General features: G+C 48.1%; 1 protein-coding gene across 1 annotated transcript; it reads right to left on the bottom strand.

Moving 5' to 3' along the window:
* Positions 1–17487: 17487 nt before the first annotated feature.
* EGR3 (early growth response 3) lies at positions 17488–21462 on the bottom strand. Its single transcript, XM_087703767.1, has 2 exons — positions 21303–21462; positions 17488–19175 (listed from the first exon to the last, which is right to left on the bottom strand). Exons 1-2 carry the CDS (start codon positions 21460–21462, stop codon positions 18118–18120), a joined length of 1218 nt encoding a protein of 405 aa, XP_087559893.1. The 3' UTR covers positions 17488–18117.
* Between the last annotated feature and the right edge of the window lie 701 nt (positions 21463–22163).

Here is a 22163-nt window from a genome sequence, read left to right as displayed (position 1 = left end):
GAGGGAGTCAAGCTATTCTCCAAAGCACCTGAGAGCAGGACAAGAAGTATTGGGTAGAAACTAATCAAGAAGAGAAGCAACTTAGAACTGAGGAGAAATTTCCTGACAGTGAGAACAATTAACCAGTGGAACAACTTGCCTCCAGAAGTTGTGAATGCTTCAACACTGGAAGTCTTGGTGGTGTAGGATTTCCTCCCTGAGCAGGGGATTGGACTAGAAGACCTCCAAGGTCCCTTCCAACTCTGTTATTCCATTTTATTCCTCTGCCTTTGAAAATGTAAAAAGATGAGAAACCATTTGTTCATAGATTGGGGGTGGGGGAGAAACACAGGACATATAGATTACTGTTTACCAATTTTTTAAAAAAAAACCATTATAGATTACTTGACCTGGGCCAGATTGAAATTACTTGCTTCTAGGTCTGTGTGTGTGTGTGTGTGTGTCTGTGTGTGTGTGTATGTATGTGTGTATGTGTATATATATATATATATATATATATATATATATATATATATATATATATATATATATATATATATATATATATATTATCATTAAGAAACAAAACCTACCTATTCTGATGGATTGTACAACATGGATAATTTCACTTCAAAAATCCTTACTGTGACATCTCTCCTTATACATTTTTTAAAGCCTTTACCTGCTTTTCTCATGGGAATAGTCTGCTTTTCAAATCTATTGCAATTTTCTTGGCATATCAGAATTCAGGAAATATATATATATAATTGACATCTAGGAGAAGGAGGATATGGCAGACATTTTGTATGGCTTTAGAGCTTGGAAATCCCAGGACTGAAATGTAATACTATAAGGCTTGAAAAATAATATCACTGGACATCTGACCCACTAAACAAATTCCAAATGGGTTTTAAATGTTAAAGGTAAAAGTTCCCCTTGCTCATATGTGCTAGTTGTTCTCAACTCTAGGGGGAGGTGCTCATATCCATTTCAAAGCCGAAGAGCTAGCGCTGTCCAAATATGTCTCCGTGGTCATGTGGCCAGCATGACAAAATGCCGAAGTCGAATGGAACGCTGTTACCTTCCCACCAAAGGTGGTCCCTATTTTTCTACTTGCATTTTTTTTACGTGCTTTTGAACTGCTAGGTTGGCAGAAGCTGGGACAAGTAACGGGAGCTCACTCCGTTATGCGGTGCTAGGGATTCAAACCGCTGAACTGCTGACCTTTTTGATTGACAAGCTCAGCATCTTCACCACTAAGCCACCGCGTCCAGTAAAATGTTACTGGATCATTGAATTGCCTCTTTAAGAGAAGCAGGTAAGAGAGTCATTCTTTCTTGTTTTCTGTACATTTTGGAAGGAGGGGTGCTGACAAATAGAAATTTGAAAATAGTATTAAAAAATGAAGGCGTTTCTTCTTGAGAGTGCAATCATTATGGGATCAATTCCAATAAAACAAATTTTCTGCTACATAAGAGACTCCTTAGGATCATTCCGAGAAGCCACATTTAAAATTCAAAGTACAGCTGTTCCATTAATATCAATAGGGACGTCTCCAGAGTGCAACATCTGGGGAAAATATCCATGGTCTTTGTGTCCTTTTACTGATGCTTTGGCAACAAACGTTTATGCAGCTGTAATATTCTTCTCAATCAGTTGCCATAAGGGCCATATGAACAAAGAAAGGGCAGCCCTCTTCTCCATTGCAACAAGCAAGCAAGCAAACAAACACTCTGTTTTACCGGCACTCTAAAAAGAATCCCTTGTGGTAGAGGCCGTTATAGAAGGGAAGGCTCTGCCTCAGATACAGTGGAAACAAAGCAACAGCACTCGCCATGCAATGGCGGCCTTCCCTTGGCTCTCTTTTGAGAGAGATAGTTGGGCAGTTGGCAAGGGACCTTAAAGGCAGCCAGTGCTTTTCCACAGCCATTTCCCTGATTGGTTGTGGCTCTGTTTTAGAAACTGGAGGCAAGAAGCCCCCCAAATGCTAGAATTCACTCACTGATGGGATGGGGAGGGGTGGGGAGGAGAGGAGAGGGGAGGGCAGGGCAGGAAGAGAGAAGAGGAAGAGAGGGGAGGGGAGGGGAGAAAGGGGAGGGGATGAGAGAGGGAATGAAGGAAGAAAGGGAGGGAGGGAGAGAGGAGAGGGGATAGGAGAGGGGAAGGGAAAGGCAGGAGAGGAGTGCACAGGAGAGGAGAGGGGAGATGGGAGGAAAGAGGAGAGGAGAGAGGAGCGGAGGGGAAAGGAGGGGAGGAGCGGAGAGGAAGAGAGGGATGGAGAGAGGAGGAGAGGAGAGAGGAGGAGAGGAGAGGAAGGGAGGGGAGGAGAGGAGAGGAGAGGAGGAGAGGGGTGGAGAGAGGAGAGAGGGAAGGAGATGGGAGAGAGGAGAGGGGAGAGGAGAGAGGAGGAGAGGAGAGGAAGGGAGGAGAGGAGAGAAAGGGAGGGGAGGAGAGGAGGAGAGGGGTGGAGAGAGGGGAGGGAATGAGAGCGGGGAGAGGAGAGAGGAGGAGAGGAGAGGAAGGGAGGAGGGGAGGGGAGGAGAGGGGACACCTAGTTGTTTATATGATTTGTGACAGGAAGTTCACACTCACATTAAAAATGGGAAGGAAAAGGGTGTGGAAAGCAAAATATGTCAGGCATCTATTCCCAACAAAGTGACAATGTGGCGCCTGCATCCTTGAGCGCCCCACTGAAAGCAGGAGAGTTAAAGATTGCCATCCTTCTTCCAGTGGGTCAGGCTGCTCTACCCTGCATCTAAGTACAGAGACTCAGTTCCCACCAGCTCCAGCATCCAGCACCATCCTTTATCTCCCTCCCCTGCCCCCCCCCCCATAGCTCCATCATGGGGCATCAAGAGGCCCTTTTCATTCTGTAGCCAGGGGTGTCTGTGGAGAAGATCATACAAATCAGATAACTTTGAAGTTGTTGTTTCTTCTTCTTCTTCTTCTTCTTCTTCTTCTTCTTCTTCTTCTTCTTCTTCTTCTTCTTCTTCTTCTTCTTCTTCTTCTCCTCCTCCTCCTCCTCCTCCTCCTCCTCCTCCTCCTCCTCCTCCTCCTCCTCCTCCTCCTCCTCCTCCTCCTCCTCCTCCTCCTCCTCCTCCTCCTCCTCCTTTACCTATGTCCTGGTCTTGGCTGAATCTTCATCCCCACTCCCTCCTTATGTCCTCCCAGCTGCTCAGAGCAGGAAGTGGCATTTTGCTTGCTTTCAATGGCCTTTTTTCCTGGCAGGTTCAGCCTTGACCAGGGCTTCTGCAGGGGCAGATGGTATCAGCCAGAGAACAGACATTCAAGTATATCCAGAACAATCATCTTTCAATTTGGGGCACCAGTTATTATTTATTCATTCGTTCATTCAGTCATTCATTCATTCATTCATTGCCCTCTGCCCCCTCCTCAGCTCCACTTTCTGCACAAGATTCAGGGTGCAGTAAGAATCCTGGAGAACATTTGGGGGGGTCACTGTTGGATAACGCTTGGGGGACTTCAACGGGGGGGGGGGCTCCGACTTGTGGGGGTTTGGGACCCGGGAGCTTGGCACAGCTTGGAGGAAGCAAAAGTGAATTATCCTCGAACATTTGAGTCGCTGCAGAAAGGATCCTCGTCTCTCAAGGGGCGTCTGTGGTGTCAATCCTAGGTAGAGGCAGAGGTGGGGTCTCCTGCTTGGGCAGGGGTTGGACTAGATGATCTGCAAGGTCCCTTCCAACTCTGTTCATCTGTCCCGAAAGAAAGCCAGCTCGGATAGGGAAAAAGGAAAGGCCGAGACGACCAGTCCCAGAAAGGATTAATATACAGAGAAACGCGGAGGGCTTCTGCCCAAAGCCTCGCTGCGAAGGCGCCGGGGAAGGAGTCGCCTAAGGCTCTGGCGGCCGCTGATCTCTCCACGCACAGAAGCCCTTCTCGCTTTCATCTTAGGTCCCCCCGAGAAGGGGGCAAGGCCACTCGAAGCCTTTCCCACCCCCCTCGCGATGCCGCGAAGTTACTGGAGCAGCGCCCGAAAGCGCTCCAGAGCCAGGCCGTTTCGCTGAGCAAGGGAGCCGCCGGCCCTTCCGACAACGAGGCGCTGCCTCCTTTGCGCTTCTGTCCCATTCTTCTTTTCCCTTCTTCTTTCTACCTTCTCTTTCTTTTCTCCTCTCCTCTTCCCTTCCTTTCCCTTCTTCCCTTCCCTTCTTCTTTCTACCTTCTCTTCCTTTTCTCCTTTTCTTTTCTCCTCTTTTCTTTTCTTCCTTTCTTTCTACCTTCTCTTCCTTTTCTCCTCTCCTCTTCCCTTCTTTCCCCTTCTTCCCTTCCCTTCTTCTTTCTACCTTCTCGTCCTTTTCTCCTCTTTTCTTTTCTCCTCTTTTCTTTTCTTCCTCTCTTTCTACCTTCTCTTCCTTTTCTCCTCTCCTCTTCCCTTCTTTTCCCTTCTTCCCTTCCCTTCTTCCCTTCCCTTCTTCCCTTCCCCTCTTCTTCTTTCTACCTTCTCTTCCTTTTCTCCTCTTTTCTTTTCTCCTCTTTTCTTTTCTTCCTTTCTTTCTACCTTCTCTTCTTTTTCTCCTCTCCTCTCCTCTTCTTCTTTCTACCTTCCTTTTCTACTCTTTTATTCTCTCTTCCTCCTCTTCTCTCCTCTTCTCTTCGCTCTCTTGAGGGAAACTAACCACGGAGAGAAGCAAACTAGAACTAAGGAGAGACTTTCTAACAGTGAGAACCATTAATCAGTTAACCAGTGGGGACAGTTAACGACTTGCTTCCAGACGTTGTGGGTGCTCCATCACTGGAGACGCTTAAGAGGAGACTGGACAGCCACTTGTCTGGAATGGTGTGGGGTCTTCTGCTTGAGCAGGGGGTTGGGCTAGAAGATCTCCAAGGTCCCTTCCATCTTCTCTCCTCTCCTCTCCTGTTTCAGTAGCTGGAAATCGGGCTTGCTGCTCCTGTGGCCAAAGTTTCGAGCGCGGGATTTCTCCGGGCTCTGCCACAAAAGCTTCTCCCGGCTCCCCTCCGGCTGCGAAGCCAGCCAGGCTCCTCCGGGCAGGCGTCCCTCTTCAGCCCGAAACTGCCCCCCGAGGGCGCTTCAGCGTTTTGCGGCGGCTGCCTAGAAGGGGCAAAATGCGGGAGAAGACTTTCCTGGACTCTTGGTCCAAAGCGACCCCAGGGCTCCATCAAGGGGCTTGGGGAGGGAGAGCGATAGCGCCGCTTACGATTTATCCGTTTAGCTGGTTTTGATATAAGCCTGAATCAGTCCCGCTGAACACGCAAGTCAAGCGATCTTTGAGTTTAAACGCACCAGCGATGGGCGGACGGGAGAAGCGGACGGGAGAGCCGCGCCTGGAACTTCACGGGCAGCAGTTGGGCCAGGCCAAACTCAAAAGGAGGAAGACTTGATGGGGTGGAGTGGGGAGCACCTATTGCTAGACTGGAGGCATATAATTGAAAGATCGAGGGAATTGCCCGAAAAAGGAGAAGATCCTTTCTTTGCCTCCTTTATTCCCAGCCTCCCCCCGTACAAAGCTCCAGCAGCGAAAAGTCTGTAGAGATTTCTTCGTCGTCCCAAAGGTGCTTTTTTCCCCAAGAGGCCAACTGGACTGGGCTTTCTTGGGTTTTTTTTTTTTTTGTTGTTGTTGTTGTTGTTGAAGACGTTTCGCTTCTCATCTAAGAAGATTCTTCAGCTCTGACTAAGATGGTGGGGAATGGTGGAAGGATTGATATTCCTTGCAGACAGCTGGTCATTTGCATCCTCTTAGAGGGTCATTGAGGCCACTTGGAGGTTTGTCTGGGTCCTCAGAGTCACCTGAGTGATGCTCCTGGTTCCTGTAGTCTGCAATTCCCCTCTGGAAATCCATTCCTACTCCCACACCATTCAAAGGATCTTCACCCCAAATTGTATGCCTAAAAGTCTGTAGAGATTCTCAGTCATCCAGGTCATGATTGTCCCAAAGGTGCTTTTTCAAGAGGCAACTGAACTCTTTTTTTTCCTTTTGAAGACGTTTCGCTTCTCATCCAAGAAGCTTCTTCAGCTCTGACCGGATAGTGGGGAATGGAAGGATTGATATTCCTTGCAGACAGCTGGTCATCTGCGTCCTTTTAGAGGGATGTTGAAGCAGAACACAGATAAACCCCCAAGTGCTTCAACGGTCCTCTAAAAGGATGCAAAATGACCAGCTGTCTGCAAGGAATATAAATCCTTCCATTCCCCAACATCCGGTCAGAGCTGAAGAAGCTTCTTGGATGAGAAGCGAAGCGTCTTCAAAACAAAACAAAAATAACTAAGAAAGTCCAGTTGCCTCCTGAAAAAAAAAGCAGCAAAGTGGCAGATAGATGCCGGTGGGCTCCCCCAGGCGCTGGAGCCGACCCTTCGTCTTCTGAAAGGGTCCTTCTAACGGTTGGAAGCCTTTGCTAATGATCCATCTCCAGGAGGGGAAACGAAGGCAAGAACGGGACTCAAAGAACCTGGGGAGGCGAAGCTAAAGACGGGGGTGGGGGGGGGAATGCCAAGCCAGAAACTTGGTCCAATAAGCCAAGCGCCTGCTTTGACCCACACGCCCCCCCTCCCCGCTGGAGAAGGAGGCAAGGCAGAGCCAGGAAGGATTCTCCTGGCGAAAAGCGACGCCGAGAAGAGACTGATGGGGGGGACGGGACGTGGGAGAGAATTTTGGGGCGAAAGGCGCCCCTTGCAACGCCCAGTTTGTGGAAAAGAACGGAGCGGAGGATCTGTGACTCTCTCCGAGCTGGCGAGGCATCTCGCGAAGAGTCCCAGCGCTTCCTCACATTGGACCGAATAGTAGAATGACAAAAAGTCCAGAATGGACTTCGCAGAATGGAGCGACAAATTCATGCATATTTTTGGTAGAGCTTTACTGAGAAGATTAAAAGAATCCAGATTCCAGACCCAATAGGTCGCGTCTTCCCCACCCACACCCTTCATCTATGCTCCAACACTGGAAGTTTTTAAGAAGAGATTGGGCATCCATTTGTCTGAAACGGTATAGGGTTTCCTGTCTGAGCAGGGGGTTGGACTAGAAGACCTCCAAGGTCCCTTCCAATAGAATAGAATAACATTTCTATTCTATTCTATTCTAATTCTTATTCTACTCTATTCTATCTTCCAGCCAAGTTTTCCTTTGTTTCTGGGTACAGAAAGTGGGGTAAATTCTACCAGAAATATCTCCTTATTTTTTCTATGCCCTGCTCGGTATTTCCTTGTCTACCTGATAGCCCCCTTCATACATGATCAAGAAACTGTAGTGCGCTGGCTGGCATTGGCCAAGAAGGATGGATCCATGTTGACCATTTTGGAAGGGAAGGTGGTTTATTGAGGGGGGGAAACGATCTAATATGAGAGTCAAAGGAGGAAGGAAAGTCACTCAGGCTAGGAACTGAAATGGTACCCTTCACATTTTTATTTTTATTTTTTGGCTTCCCCACTGTTAATTTATAGTGCCCGTCACTTATCTTTCATTTTTAAAAAAATGTATCAGTTCGACAGCTGCTGCCTACTTTGTCAGTCTTTATCCTACCGTTCTCTTGGGAGTTCCCTCCAGGGTAATGGGTCACAAAGATATTTTTTTTACAAATGATTGAGATTGAATCTGGGGGGAAAAACTTTAATACTAGTGCTGTACAACTAAGACAAAGGGGGTGGAGTCAAGATGGCAGACGGGTGAGCAGTTCTGAGTTGATGCATTCCGCTTTCTACCCTTTATTTTTTAGTATTTTTACAACTAACGTTCTTTTACTAAGAACGGCTGGAGTCAATCTCACTTCTGCATTAGAGAGGAGAGGAGGAGCAACGGAAGGGAAAGCCCCAGGAAAAAAGTTATCAGGGAATTGTGGTGGTGATGGGGAGTCAGAGCCTTGATGAATTAAGAGGGCAAGAAGGGAATAAAAGTAGTTGTAGCAATAAAGTTTCAAGAGACTTCTTGCTGGAGTGGTCAAAATATGAGACAATCACAGCCCTGGTAGAGTCCTTCCTTCGGCAAATAAAATATGATGGGGAGGGGAATATGTGCCAGAGAGGGGCTGCAGGGTTTAGAACAGTGTTTCTCAACCTTGGCCACTTGAAGATGTCTGGACTTCAACTCCCAGAATTCCCCAGCCAGCATTTGATGGCTGGGGAATTCTGGGAGTTGAAGTCCAGACATCTTCAAGTAGCTAAGGTTGAGAAACACTGATTTAGAGCTTGCAGACAAATACAAAACAGCCTGAGTGAAACCCTACCTGTCATATGAATGGAAGAAGGCCTGGATGGGGAAGAAGATGTAAAATGGGAGGACAAAAACGGGATGCTTATGAAAAAGCCAACTGAAGGCAGTGCTCTAAAGGAGAGAGAGAGAAAACCTTTAGCTAAGAGTGGTTGGAGCAGTGAAGAAATCCTTCGCCCTGAAGTTCCAGCTCAGCTTAAGTGTAGGTGTTACATAAACAGACGAGCTGAGAGTAAACAGCTGAAACTGAGGGCTGAGACAGATAGGGAAGAGAGAAGGATAAACGGCAGGAAGGTGGGGCAGGTGAGAGTTCCATCAGTTACGAAGTCAGGTGACGGATCTGAAATTTGAATGTTGCACATCCATGATGAAACTGGCCTTGAGGGAGAAGGCGGGGGAGCTGAAATGCAACCGGTTTACACTTAGGGATTGGCAAAGAGGAAACTGGTGATACTGACACATGATATTCGGGAAGAAAGAAAAATAAAAGCAGGACTTGTGATCCCACTTGTCCCGTCAAGAAGTCCAAGAGGAGGCTTTTAAAGAAAGTATTTTTTTTTAAAGTGAAACTGAATGTAAGAAGTTCTGATTCTGGGAATAAAAAACATAATTCAAATCTAGCTGTACTTGGTAGATCACCAGACTATATTCTTTTGAACTCCCCACCTAAAAGTAAGGAGAATTAAAGTCTGCTGTGGGCAGGCTGGTCTACCTTGTTCATTGCCCTTGCTGATGGGGGATTCAGAAGATTTGATGCCCAACTTTTTGGCTCAGGAATTCTGGGAGCTGGAGTCCACAGGTCATAAATACTTTTAAAGAAAAGAATTTTCTAGTGAAACTGAATGTAAGAAATTCTGATTTTGGGAATAAAAAACGTAATTCAGATTTAGCTGTACTGGGTAGATCAAACTATATGCTTTTGATATCAAGAGGACATAGGCAGATTTAATCTCTACAAGCAAGTTAATACCTTCTTCTTCTTCTTCTTCTTCTTTTTAAATAGCCCTTATAAGAAAAGGAGACAATGAAAGTTGCAACTAGCTACCAACCGTACAGGGCTTACATTTCTCCTGAAATCTGTATGCTTCTTGATGGCATCGTAGGAGACGATGTTGCACAATTATAGGGACCATGATGATCTCCACGGTTCAAAATAATAAAAATGAAAATAAAGTCTTTTCGAAATGGATCAATAGGTCCACTATTTTTTTAAAAATGGGTTGGTTTTTTTGTTCTCAGTAGATTTCCATTTGGTATCTAAACCTTAGCAAAAGAGAAAGCTGGCAATATTCATATCCTTGCTTTAGTAGGGAATTGGTTATGAGACTGCCTCCTGAAGCTGCAACCAGGATGTTAATTTAAGCTGGCTTGGATGCAAAACATGTCAAATGAGCATGAAGATGCTGGCAGAGCAGAGAAGGAGGGCTGTTATAATGCTATTGCATGATGCCAGGCAGGTATCCAGAAGGAAACTGCTGGGATAAGGGTTAGGACCAGTTTTATTTATTAGCAATCTGGACAAGCAGGTAAGCAACATAATAATTACATCGTGAGACGGGATGCAAAGAAGGCATACTAAGTGAAGACAAAGGATTGATGTGGAAGGATCTGAAGGGGTTAGAAACTAAAACCCAGCCTATTCAAACTGTAAACAAGGCTGAAGAATTGCATCTCTTAAATTAGGTCTACATATTTACAAGAAGACAGGCTTGCAAAGCAGAAGTAATAAATAAAGGACCAAGAAGCACTAAATATGTGAAGTGAGAGTGAAACAAGTTTTATTGGGAATATTAGCTAAAAATAGTGCTGTTTCCTTATGATTCTCTGTATTGTATCCTTTTTTAAAAAGATAGTGCAGCTAATGTTGTATCCCTGGCTATTTTAATTCTTGGTCGGATGACAGCATCCTTTTGACTAAAATTATTTTCCCTCTATCATTTTCAGAGAAAGAAAGGGCTACAGCAGAGCAGGCTAAAACCAAAAATTATAAAGTAAGATGATGGGTATGGGAGGCAAGAAAATATACTCAACATACAGTTCAGAACTTTTCACATTTATGCCATGTAATGCTATCGGGAACAAAAAAAGCAAAAGAACTAGCCAAAGGCCCAGTGGTGAATTCTTCTCATTTTCCCATTATTAAAAATATAATTGTTAATCACTAATTGCCAAATTTCAAATAGAATTAATAGCTGTAGGGACTCCTAAATGAGATCAAGGAAAGATTACAGCCACTTTCTCAAACATTAAGGCCATGTTAAGCGTGGCACGACAAAACCGCGCTACGCAAAATAGCGGAGATTAAATCGCGTCACTAAAGTCGCGACGTCATCACCGCGCGTCATCACCGCGGGGACAACAGCGCGGTGACAGAAGGGCGTTCTACATGCTTCGTTCTTTGCCTCCAAAGGTAGCCTTCCTCCTCCAGCTGACAGCGGCAGCAGCAGCCTGCAGGAAGGGTCCAGCACAGCCACGGGGGACAGCAGGAAGCCTGCGGGGGGCCCGAGCAGGGCCGCCACCACCGGGCAACCTGCTTCGCTGGCCCCGGGAGAGCCTCAGCCGCCGCCGCTGCCGCGTCCTCCTCCACTTCCTGCTGCCCCCTGCGGCTGAGCTGGACCCTTCCCACGGGCTGCTGCTGCTGGGCAGCCCGCTTTGCCCCATGCCCGCTGCCGCTGTCAGCTGGAGGAGGAGGGCTACCTTTGGAGGCAAAGAACGAAGCATGTAGAACGCCCTTCTGTCACCGCGCTGTTATCGCGGCGGTAGGGTCGTTTTTTTTCTTAGCGCTTCGGACCCCGCGGATTTGCCTCCGCACTTATGTCGGCGCGGATAAGGACATCGCGGTTTTGTGGTGGAACCATGTTAAGTTGTTTCAGATAAAATATAAATATAATTAAAACATTAATTATAAGATAATTTCTCAAGTGTTAAGAGAACTTTCTTTTTTGTTTTATTTGCGACAAATCATTTTCATCTTATTGTTTCCTCTAGACCGTAGTAGGCAAGACAGATACATTCTGTATTTCAGTAAGAATATGATGTCCTACTGAGTGGGTAAAGATGGCCCCTTTATGACCTATGGACTTCAACTCCCAAAATTCCCGAGTCAGCCATGCTGAATTCTGGGAGTTGAAGTCCACAGGTCACAGAGGCCATCGTTCTCCATCCCTGTAACCAGGTACATAAAATGGTCCACTAAGCATCCAGCAATTTTTGTTAAGGTTTGCAAACAATAAGAGATAGTAAAATGGTTGGCAGGCCATAATAAAGGACTACTGGACTTCTTTCTATTTTGGGGTGACACACATAATTCTAGGCCACCAATTAACTGCATGTTAACCATACCTGAGCTGACTTGAAAATGGAGAGAATGTGATAAGGGAAGAAAAAACCTGTAACATTTTTAAAAATGTTAAATAAACTTTGCATGTCTACAGAGCCACAACCCCAAAATGTCTGTTTTATATATAATCAACTGTGTTGAAATAACCTAAATGGTTCTTTAGAAAATGGAGCAAGGAACAGAGAACAAACTTTTGGAAAAGTGGTGTGCAAGAGGAGAGATGAATAGAAGAGAGAGATTTACTTAGAATTCTATTTTCCGTTGAAGAAAATGTGTATATGCAGGTTTTCTTCCCAGAATAGAAGCATAGATGATAAATGATAGATAGATAGATAGATAGATAGATAGATAGATAGATAGATAGATAGATAGAAAGAAAGAAAGAAAGAAAGAAAGAAAGAAAGAAACACAGATAGGTAGTTAGGTAGGTAGATAGACAGACAGACAGGGAGATGGGTAGGTAGGTAGATAGTAATACATATATATAGGTAGGTAGGTAGATAGGTAGAAACACAGGTAGGTAGGTAGACAGACAAACAGAAGGATAGGTAGGACAGACAGAGAGACAGGTAGGTAAGTAGGTTGGTTGGTAGGTAGGTAGGTAGATAGATAGATATTTTAACATCTTTGTGTGTTCAAGCATTGACTGATTTTTATTTTTAATTAAACATGTGTGGAGAGATTACTGAAATTAAACATTTCTTAGTAAGATTCATATAAAAGGACTCTGGGGGAAACTGCCAGTGGGATGGGAAGAAGGGAAAACTCGGCATTATATATACTAAAAGACATATTCCAAAAAGCCTGAAACTTCATCTCTTTAGTCAAAACACTCTAAAACTGCCTGAGTCTCTACAGTAATTTTTTCCCTGGTTTAATCTCAAGAATAATTTGGCTACACCTCCCAGAATGCCCAGCCAAAATGGGCATCTGGGAATTATCCAACATTTCAAAAAAATAATAAAAGCAGAAATTCTGTTTTGGAAAACTGCCATAAGATAAACGACTTGGATATACGCAATCCATCCTCAAAAATATTCTATGTTCATGTGGTCAAACTAGACAAGAGATTTAATTTTTCTGAAATACAAAATGGTAGGTTTTCCTCGGGACCAGAGACAAAAGAAGGCACTGAGTCAGCAACTGAATCCTGCATCTTAGGGGAAGTGACAGATTCCTAGCAACTTTGGGTAGGCAGTAGATCTAATTTCAGCCTGAATATCTGATCGTGGCCATTCCATAAATGTAAAGCTTCCCCTTGCACATATGTGCCAGTTGTTCCTGACTCTAGGGGGCGGTGCTCATCTCCGTTTCAAAGCCAAAGAGCCAGGGCTGTCCAAAGACATCTCCGTGGTCATGTGGCCAGCATGACTAAATGCCAAAGGCTCACAGAACCAAAGGTGGTCCCTATTTTTTCTACTTGCATTTTTACATGCTTTTGAACTGCTAGGTTGGCAGAAGCTGGGACAAGTAATGGGAGCTCATTCTGTTACACAGCGCTAGGGATTCAAACCTCTGAACTGCCACCTTTCTGATCGACAAGCTCAGTGTCTTAGCCACCGAGCCACTGCTTCCCTAAAAAAGCCATTCCATGGAACAGTTTCAATCAGAGTTTCTTGAGCCTTTTTCTCTCATGGCCCCTTCCCACTAAAAAAAATCATGGTAGAACCCTCTCCCCCAAAGCTTTTATTTGTATAGGTTATATTTATCAATATTTATTGTATTAAACATTAAAATGAATGCATTTGCCTCCAGTATTGCTTTTCTCCATGGGTTTATGGGATGTTAATTTTGTATTAGCTTCCAATGTAGACGGGCAAATCATTCTCATCTTGTAGACCTTTGAGAAAGCCCTGGCAGGACGTTAAGGGACCATGAGACCACACTTGGAACAAACACTGGTTTAAATAATCTTCAAAAGCAAGTCATCCCCATTGCCATTTAAGCTGCACCTTTCTTGGATTATGTTTATTGAAATGTAGTTAGTAAAACCATCAATATTAAATGGAGTTTGCTCAGACTCAACTTAAATACACTATGTAAGTGAAGTGGAGAGAGTGGAAAAGAGAAAGGGAGGGAGAGGGGGAAGAGGGGGCTTAGGAGAGAGGGAGCAGAGGAGAAAAAGGGTAGGAGGGAGTGGAAAGAGGAGAGAGAAGGAGAGAGGAAGGGGAAGTAGAGAAGAGAGGGGTGGTAGAGGGAAGAAAGGAGGTAGGGGAGAGGAGAGAGAGAGAGGAGGCAGTATGGCTGTGGATAGGGTATAATATGGTATACGGAAAGCAGAAGATCAAAGGATAGTCTTTGGAGGTTGATGGTCAGAGGAACTGATATAATATGGAACAACACAAAATAGTGCTGCTTAAGATGTAATGGTATACCTGTTGTTTTCTTGTATGAAAATTAAAAACTTTTCAAAAAAGAGAGAAGGCCCTGTGGGGACATTTAGGTACCCTGAGACCATGCTTGGAAGAAACACTGGTTTAAATAATCTTCAAAAGCAAGTCATCCCCATTGCCATTTAAGCTGCACCCTTCGGAGAATATGGACACGGAAATGATGTATGTTAGAATGAATTTTCATCAGCAAAACGCTTCCCATGGTCATTAAACAAGCCCAACTCTTCACACATTAGGGAATAAGTTTTTGGCTTAATCTCTTCCAATAGGTCAAGAGCTATAGGTTTTCCCACAGATGAAAAGCATTCAGACACGCATCACAGTGATGTCATTATGAACGGCTATCTAACACCGTGATCGCTTCCAATACTGCCCCAGCCCAAAGTCATAACATTTCAGCTCATGTCACTCTGTGAAACAATCTTCAGAACAGACCACTCTAAGCTTAACGTGTCCCTATGGATAAGCTATGTTTCTAGAGCTCAAGATTTCTCCTCCATTGTGCAATTAAGAAATGCTGCAATGAAATGTCATTACTGGTCAACCCTGATCAAGCATGAGGAAGATTAAATCACCAAATATTTGATCTACTCCTTCCCTCTAACTTTCTTTGAAGACATTAAAAAAATATCCATGAAATGACCATTGCACCATTTTCTTCTGTATGTTATATTGCAGGGGTCCCCAAACTTGGCAAATGTAAGACTGATGAACTTCACCTCCCAGAATTCTCCAGCCAGCTATGTTTAATCCTGGGAGTTGAAGTCCACCAGTCTTAAAGTTGCCAAGTTTGAAGACCTCTGCTGTATTGGATAGTTAAGACAGCCTATTTTTTTCTTACAGTTTTCTAATGAACATCTCTTTTGCCATCTTCCATGGCTACTGTAGCCATTTCTAAAGCAAATGCATGGATATTTTAACCCTTCCATGTCTGCCCATGGATAGTTATGTTCTCTTATCCCCCTCACCCTACCCCACAGGGCTTTGAGCAAGACAGAGTATTAATAACTAAACCTCACCAACTATTTCAGATTTGGGGTATGTACATTGCTCTTCCATTAAAAACAAGTTCTTAATTCTTAAGAAGTGTGTAGTCACTAATTCTCATGTACAGTGGCCACTAAAGCTCTTGGACTGAAAAGGAAAAGTAGGGAGGGATAAAGTAAACCTTAACTCTTTATGATAAAAACACTACAAAGTTCAGGTAAGTTGGATGGATCAGGAGAGTGTCCAGAAAACTGAGTTTCAGAAAACAGGATAGCAAGAAACTGGTCAATTCACAAGGACATAGTGAGAGTCATTAGCACCACTTACAGTAGGACAAAAGACTTAAATAACTGAGATCAAGAAACTGAGTTTTAGTGGAATCTTTTGAGAAATAAGATCCATTTCTTGCAAAGAAGCTTAAGTGGGATTGTAGCCCAGTTTGGTCTTTCCTATCTTCCATATACTTCTATTCTGAACAATAAGCTGCACCTTCTGACCTTGAAACCAACAGCTCAACATAAGATACACAGATCTAAAGTAGCTCCAGAAGCAAGAGAATGAAGAGAAATCTAATATTCCATTGGTAACCATGCAATTCCTTCTTTTTTACATAGCAGAAATGTTTTTCGAACGCAGAGAACATGTATGTATCTATACCTCTCAATATTTAGAAAGGAGGGAAAAAAACAATGAAGATATTAACTACAAGGGTTTGATTGTCAGCAAACACAATATATTTACTGCATTAGCATTTGCTCACAGTGCAAAGGGTACAACAATACATCTGTTCAATAATTCTGATTATTTTACCCCTCTTTAAAATGCTGTCTGCATTAACCATCATATTTGCATTACAATATGACAACTGAGCAAATGAAATGTGTGTGTGAAAATTATCACTTTTTTTTCTCCCACAATATCAAGCATTTTAACCTTAGTATAAGGTACTATAAATTCAAGAAATAAAAACATCCACAAAATATATTACATCTGGTTTTTCTTTTCCCCCTTAAGTACTCAGCTTTATACAAAAGTCTTCCAAAAAAATAGCATTCCCTTAAGATTTTTGTAGCTAAACCTGATTTTTTTTGTTTCTTTCAGTTTCACATAAATTAGACTGCATTTTTTTCTCTCTGAGAATTTTTGATGTAGTTTTTTTTTAAACATGCAGACATCAAACCTGAATAAAACACAACCTTTTGGCAACAAGTTTTTTTTAATAATTATCATTGTTTTGCTTAAATATCTGAGCATTTTTATTAAAACAAACAAAAGGAAAAGGAAAAAAAAATAAGAGAGCAAGACATGCAGTGACATGCACGTACCGGAAGAAGAGGGGGGAAAGACAAACTTCTCTCCCCTTCAGTTTAAATAATCCCCAAACAGAACAAAACCCTCCCAAAATAACATTATAAAAAGTACGCATTAAAACACTGGTGGTTGTTTTGTTTTTTTTCCTGCATTTTTGAAAACAATGGGGTTTTTTTCCCTTAAAAAAAACCCCACCCCAAATTCTTACAAGAGTAGCCCTCTTTCTTAAAATGACATTTCCAGGAGAGCTAGAAGGATCTGGAAATAGCTAATCTATGCCCTCCCCTCCCCCATCAATTTGTAAGGGTGGTTTGAACACTTTCATAGTTCAGCTGCATTGAATACATGCACTACACACACTCACTCACTCACTCACTCACATGCACATGGACACACAGTGCTTCGAAAAAGGAATGGAAGGGTAGTGGAGTGCATAAAGTGACTCTCAAAACAAGATGCCCAACCCAATGGGTCGCATTCCCTCCCTGAACATCCAAGTCCCAGGAGGAAAATGAAAATGAGAAGGGGATCAGAAAATACATTCAAGGTAGAGGGAAGTGGAGAGAAGCCCTCCCACCCCCAATTCCATTTTTTGAGGGGGGGAAGATCTCTCTCCAGCCACTACATTCATGGGTACCATCAGTGAGTGAGTAACCCGAGGGGTGGGGGTGGGAAATTGGCTTGATAATCCAAAAGAGCCTCACATCAGTTCTCACCCCTGGCTTCCTCCCATGGAGAAATTACAGGTTGGAGTAGCTCAACTATCCCCCCACCTCCCCATGCACACCCAAAGGTTTTAGGTCACACAATGCCCAACTTCTAACCAAAGGACCCCAATGCGAGGAGGAGGAGGAGGAGGAGGAGGAGGAGGAGGGTGGCTGACCATTTCAGCCATCCCTCCAGGTGGCCAGAAGGAAGACAGGACAGTCAGGGAAAGGAGCCTCCACTACTTTGACCTCCTTAGGGGCTTACATGTCAAGCTGGGTTGGAGATGAGGGTGGGGGGAGAAAGGCAGAGGAGAGCAGCCTAGGAGAACCAGAAAAGAAAGGGGATACTCTTTAGAAACCAGAATTTGAGCTACTACCCCCAAACAGCAGTGGCAAAGGCAAACGAAGCAGATCGACAGGCAGCTACTGGAAGGGTCTAGAGAGACATAGAGGAAAGGAGCCAGCCCAGCCCCCCACTCCTGCGCATTTTTTTTGTAAGGATCCAATGCCCTTTCTTTCTTTTTGGATGCAAATTCGACTTTGGGTCCGTCCCCCCCGCAGGTTATTGGGGGGGCAAAGTGGCGGGGGGGGGGAAGGATTAATTCTAGGGTGCAAATAGTCCAGGTCAGATCCAGGGGCCAACGCACGTACGCACACACTTCCACGCGCAGGCAGACACACGCATGCAGGCAGACACGGTCTCCACAGGCAGCAGGCACTGCGCTTTGGTGCCCCCCTCTAGCGAGGGAGAAGAAAGAGGGGAGGAAGGAAGGAAGGGCGCCTTTTGGGAGGGGAGGGCAAGGGTGTCCGGGGGCTGAAATAATCCAAGGGGGGACGCCCCGTATCCAACCCTGCGCCCCTCATTTACACGTGTCAGCCAGATCCAAACCCAGCCCGACACCTCCGCCCCTTCCCCCCCTCCGGCAGTCCTTCCGAGGAGGAAGTGGCGCAGCCGCCGCTCCCCGCAAAACTCCTTTCTGAGCCCGCTTAGGATCAAGACGATCCGCGCGGAAAGTTCAAGCCTCCCTTCCCACCAGCCAGCAGCTCGCCGGTGGGGACAGGGAAGCGGAGGGCGCCGAGGGCAGCCCACCCCCACTTCAAACGGGAGCCCGAGCAGGCCTGGGCCAGGAGCCGCTCCTGCTGCGCGGCTTTTGCGCGAGGTCGCAACCAAAGGCAGCCTGGCTCGGGAGGCACTGGGAGTCGTTGGGGCGGCGGGGGCAGCAGCGTCACGCGCAGGTGGTGACCACGGGCGCCAGCCCAGAGACCGCAGGCGAGCCGGAGGGCCCCCCGAGGCCGGGCCCCACGGAGCTGGCAGCGGACCCCTTGTCGGCCTTCTTCTCCTTCTGCTTGAGGTGGATCTTGGCGTGCCGCTTGCGCTCGTCGCTCCGCGCGAACTTGCGCCCGCAGAACTCGCAGGCGAAGGGCTTCTCGCCGGTGTGGGTGCGGATGTGGGTGGTGAGGTGGTCGCTGCGGCTGAAGCTGCGCATGCAGATGCGGCACTGGAAGGGCTTGTGGCCCGTGTGGATGCGCAGGTGCCGCGTCAGCTCGTCGGAGCGCGAGAAGCGCCGGTCGCAGCCTTCGGCCGGACAAGCGTGGGGCCGCTCGTGGAGCGGGGTCTTGCTGGGCCGGTTGGGGTACTTGCGCGGCCGGATGGGCTTAAGGGTGAGGGGCGGCTGCTGCTGGAGGCTACCGAAGCCCGGGTGGATTTGCTTGTCCTTGAAGGCTTTGATGGTCTCCAGTGGGGTGATGGGGGGCGGGTTGACCCGGATCGGGTCCAGGTTCTGGAAAGGTTTGTGTTCTGGGAGGCTGCCCAGGTCGTTGGGGTGCCCGTGGTAGAGGTTGTAGTCCGGGATCATGGGGAAGAGATTGCCGTCCAAGCCGCCACCCTGCTTGGCTCCTTGGTAGTCCTGCGTGGGGTAAGCCAAGCCGGCGGCGTTGCCCTGCGGGTCGTGAAAGGAGACGGGCTCTCCCGGGTAAAGCTCGCTGCATGTGGAGTACGGGGGCAGCGCCGGATACATGCCCTCCACTTCGGCCTGGCTCTGCGCTTGCACCATGCCGCCCGTCGAGGCCTGGCCGCCGGAGGAGGGCGGCGGCACGCCGAGGATGCCGCTGCTCATCAGGCTGATGATGTTGTCCTGGCACCAGTTGGAGGGCGAGTCGAAGGCGAACTTGCCCAGGTAGGTCACCGTCTTGTTGCCCCCGGGAGCGGGCTGGAAGGAGCCCGAGTAGGAAGACAAGTCCTGCCCGGCCTTGTCGTTGGCTAAACCAATATCCATAACATTATCTGCGAGGGGCGAGAAACGGGGGGAGGGGAGGGCGAGAGAGAAAGAAAAGGTGAGCGATTGGGGGGCCAGGAGAATTGTGGGGAGGGGGCGAGAAACCTGCCTGGGGAGAGAGAGGAGGGAAGGGCAGGCGGAGGATGGAGAAGGGTCCACGTGGGCAGTCCCAAGGGCCCTCGCTTTGCCCAGAAGCCCCCCGCTCCCCGCCGGACCCCTCGCGAACCCCAAATTGGAAGCTGCGCTCAGCGCCTGGCGCGCGAGAAGAATAGGAAAGGCGCCGGCGTCTGGAGGCCGCGGAAGGCGGAGCCCTCGCGCTCGAGAAAGCAGGGAGGGAGCAGGGAAAGGATTTGTAGGCTTAACTTATGGACAGACTCAAAAGACAAAACACAGAAATACACCGGGCGCTGGGGCTGGGGAGGAATGCACCCCCCTTTTCCCAACGGGCCAGGCTCAGGGATCGCCCAACCAGGCTGGGCTGCCCTTGGAGAGCTCGCGCGCGCGCTCCCGCTTAGACACACAAGAGAGAGAGGCAAGACACAATGCTAGGAAGAAAATCCACAAGTAGCAGCGCTCGCACAGCCCTACCAGTACACGCGTGTTAGAGAACCCAGCGAGACGCGCGCGCGCGAGAGAGAGCAGCGAAGCACCTGTACTTCCAAAGATCGGCGCGTTCTCTTTCCACAGGCCGTTCTCCGCGGCCTTAAAAAAAAGGGGGGGGGAGGGCGTCTCGGTTTCAGGCCGAGGCCACAGCCGGAGCCGAGAAAGGTCCCACTCCTAGCCCTACTTTGGGTAGTAAGGACTAAAGCCGCCAGGCGTTGGGCAAAAGAGGCTACCTGGTGGTTGAAGTGGACGGTCGAGAGAGGAACCCTAAGAAGAGACTTGCGTGTCGAAGGGAGGGCGGGGAAACAGAGCAGGTCGCAGGTACCTGAAGTTCTCAGGCTGCAGGGAGCGAACTGGGCTGTCTGTCTTTCTCTCGGCTTGTCTCCGGCCGCTTTCCGACCCCACCGACACGGCCGGCCACCTCCAAGAGAGCTTTACAAACTTCTCAGGGATTTCTGCGCCGAGGCCAGTTATGAAAAATACAAAGGGAGGAGGGGAAACTGTGTGTGTGTGTGTGCGTTCCCCCACTCTCCCTGAGCGCTGGTGGCGAAAGGATTTGGGGGGAGGAGATGGTGGGCTAATCAAAGGATGCGGTGGAGGTGGGGCAAGGATGAACCGAACCGGGTCCGTTGCAGTTTGGAAGAAAAAGGGGAGACTCTAACCCTGACCTCTGGTCACCCCACATCTCCCCAGAACTCTCCCCTTCCCGAGAGGCATCAAAAAGGAAGCCTGTCAATTTGGGCTTCAGCACGGGAAGAGGAGGGGGGGAGAGGCGGAGACGAAGCCCCGTTCTTCCCCACCTTGTACCTCTTCCCTTGTCCTTCTCGCTGCTCTTCTCTGCCCTGCCCGCGCAGCCACCACCTCTCTGCCCCCATGAATCCTCGCCAGCTCCAGACTCCCCCCCCATGTAGGAAAAACAGGGTTGCCTTCACGTACTTCTCCACCCCCCCTCCTGATTCCGACATGATGGATGTAGCAGTAAAGAGAAAGAAGAATGAGAGGGGTGGCGTGGGGAGGGGGGGGGGCGACATGCCAGCGCAGCGATGGATGGCAGCCTGATGCCACAGAGAAGCCACGGCACATGGAAAGGAAGACACACACACAAGCACACACAACACACGCACATAAGAATGGAAGCGCATAGAAAAAGAGTACGCCAACGGCGAAGGGAGCCTTGGTTCCCACGGCCAGAAGCGCACCGCCGACAGAAGCGCAGCCATCCCAGGGAGGCCTGTGAAAGGCAGAGTCCTGGTCGGGGAGGGGGCTGGGCGGAGAAAGTGGAGCTGCCAAGGGCCCCTTCTCTCGCCCGCCTGCATCAGCTTCCCAACCCCCCCCCCCCACCTTCCAGCTTCTGCCTCCTGCCATTCTTTTTGCCCCCGAAGAGAGGGAGATTATGCGCCGTCTCAGCCTTCGGCCTCTCCGCCGGCGTAAAGCTCCCCTCCCCCCCAGCTCCCCCCCCCACGGCAAACAGACGTTCCCCCATCCCTCGCAGCCCCCTCCCCAAGCCTCGCCTCTCTCCCTGCCTCGTTTACCTGTCGCCATCTGGTTATTATAGTGAGCCACAGTCGCCTCGCCGTTGCCGGAGAAAAGATTCAGGGAGTTGGGGATCTCCTCCGGGTACAGATTGTCAGGCAACTGGTTCATCAAAGCGTTCATGGTCCCTGGCAGCTTCTCCACGAGTTTGCCTGTCATAGCACTGGAGGAGGAGGAGGAAGAGGAAGAGGAGGAGAGACCGAGGCAGCTGCCGCCGCCGCTGCGCCACCGGGGGGTTCAAAGTGACTCCGAGCGCCGTTCCAAAGAAGGCGACATCCGAATGGCAAATCCTGCGCGGAGGAGCTCATACGAGAGAAAAGTTGCGGCGGTGGGGAGGGGGGAGAGGGGAGGGGGAGGGGTAAGGGGAGAAAAGGCGAGGGGCGAACGGGGGAGGACCGGTTGGCGGAGAAAGGAGGGTGGGTGGGTGGGTGAGTCGGGGAAGGGGGGGAGAGCGCGCAATCCTCGGTAGATCCCTGAAGGTGTTTCCTGGATGACAGCGGCGGCTGAGGAGGAGGAAGGACGAGCCGTTCTGTGTTGCAAGAGGTCCGTGGAAGAAGGCGGCGGTGGGAGCTTTTCAAACCCTGCCTCGCCTCCTCCCACCTCCCCTCCTCCTCCCACCCCAGCCTCGCTCCGCTTCCTTCGTCTGCTTCGGTCCGTTCCAGCCGGCTTCTCCGCTGCAGCCCAAATGCTCAGCCAGGGAACTCCACCAGCTATTTATGTGAGCCGGGGAAAAGCTCCATGACGTAGCTGCCCATATATGGACAGACAAAGCCCAGCCGAAGCCGCGACGTCACAATGGAAGCTCCTCACAATGGAACATTTCTCAGAGCAGGAAGCTGGGCAGCCTCCGAGCTGCGGGG

This window comes from Thamnophis sirtalis, unplaced genomic scaffold (genome assembly GCF_051295495.1).
Source record: "Thamnophis sirtalis isolate CommonGarterSnake01/CBP01778 unplaced genomic scaffold, rThaSir2_p1.2 scaffold_2, whole genome shotgun sequence".
Classification (NCBI taxonomy): Eukaryota; Metazoa; Chordata; class Lepidosauria; order Squamata; family Natricidae; genus Thamnophis; species Thamnophis sirtalis.
Note: the sequence above shows the minus strand (reverse complement) of the source record. Positions and strands in the feature narration are given on the sequence as shown.

What these genes read in the sequence shown, in the direction of transcription:
- EGR3 (XM_087703767.1), bottom strand. Translation starts at nt 21,462, where the DNA reads ATGACAGGCAAACTCGTGGAGAAGCTGCCAGGGACCATGAACGCTTTG. An exon ending in TAATAACCAGATGGCGACAG is followed by an intron (nt 19,176 to 21,302) that starts GTAAACGAGGCA and finishes CGCCCCTCGCAG; the next exon opens with ATAATGTTATGGATATTGGT.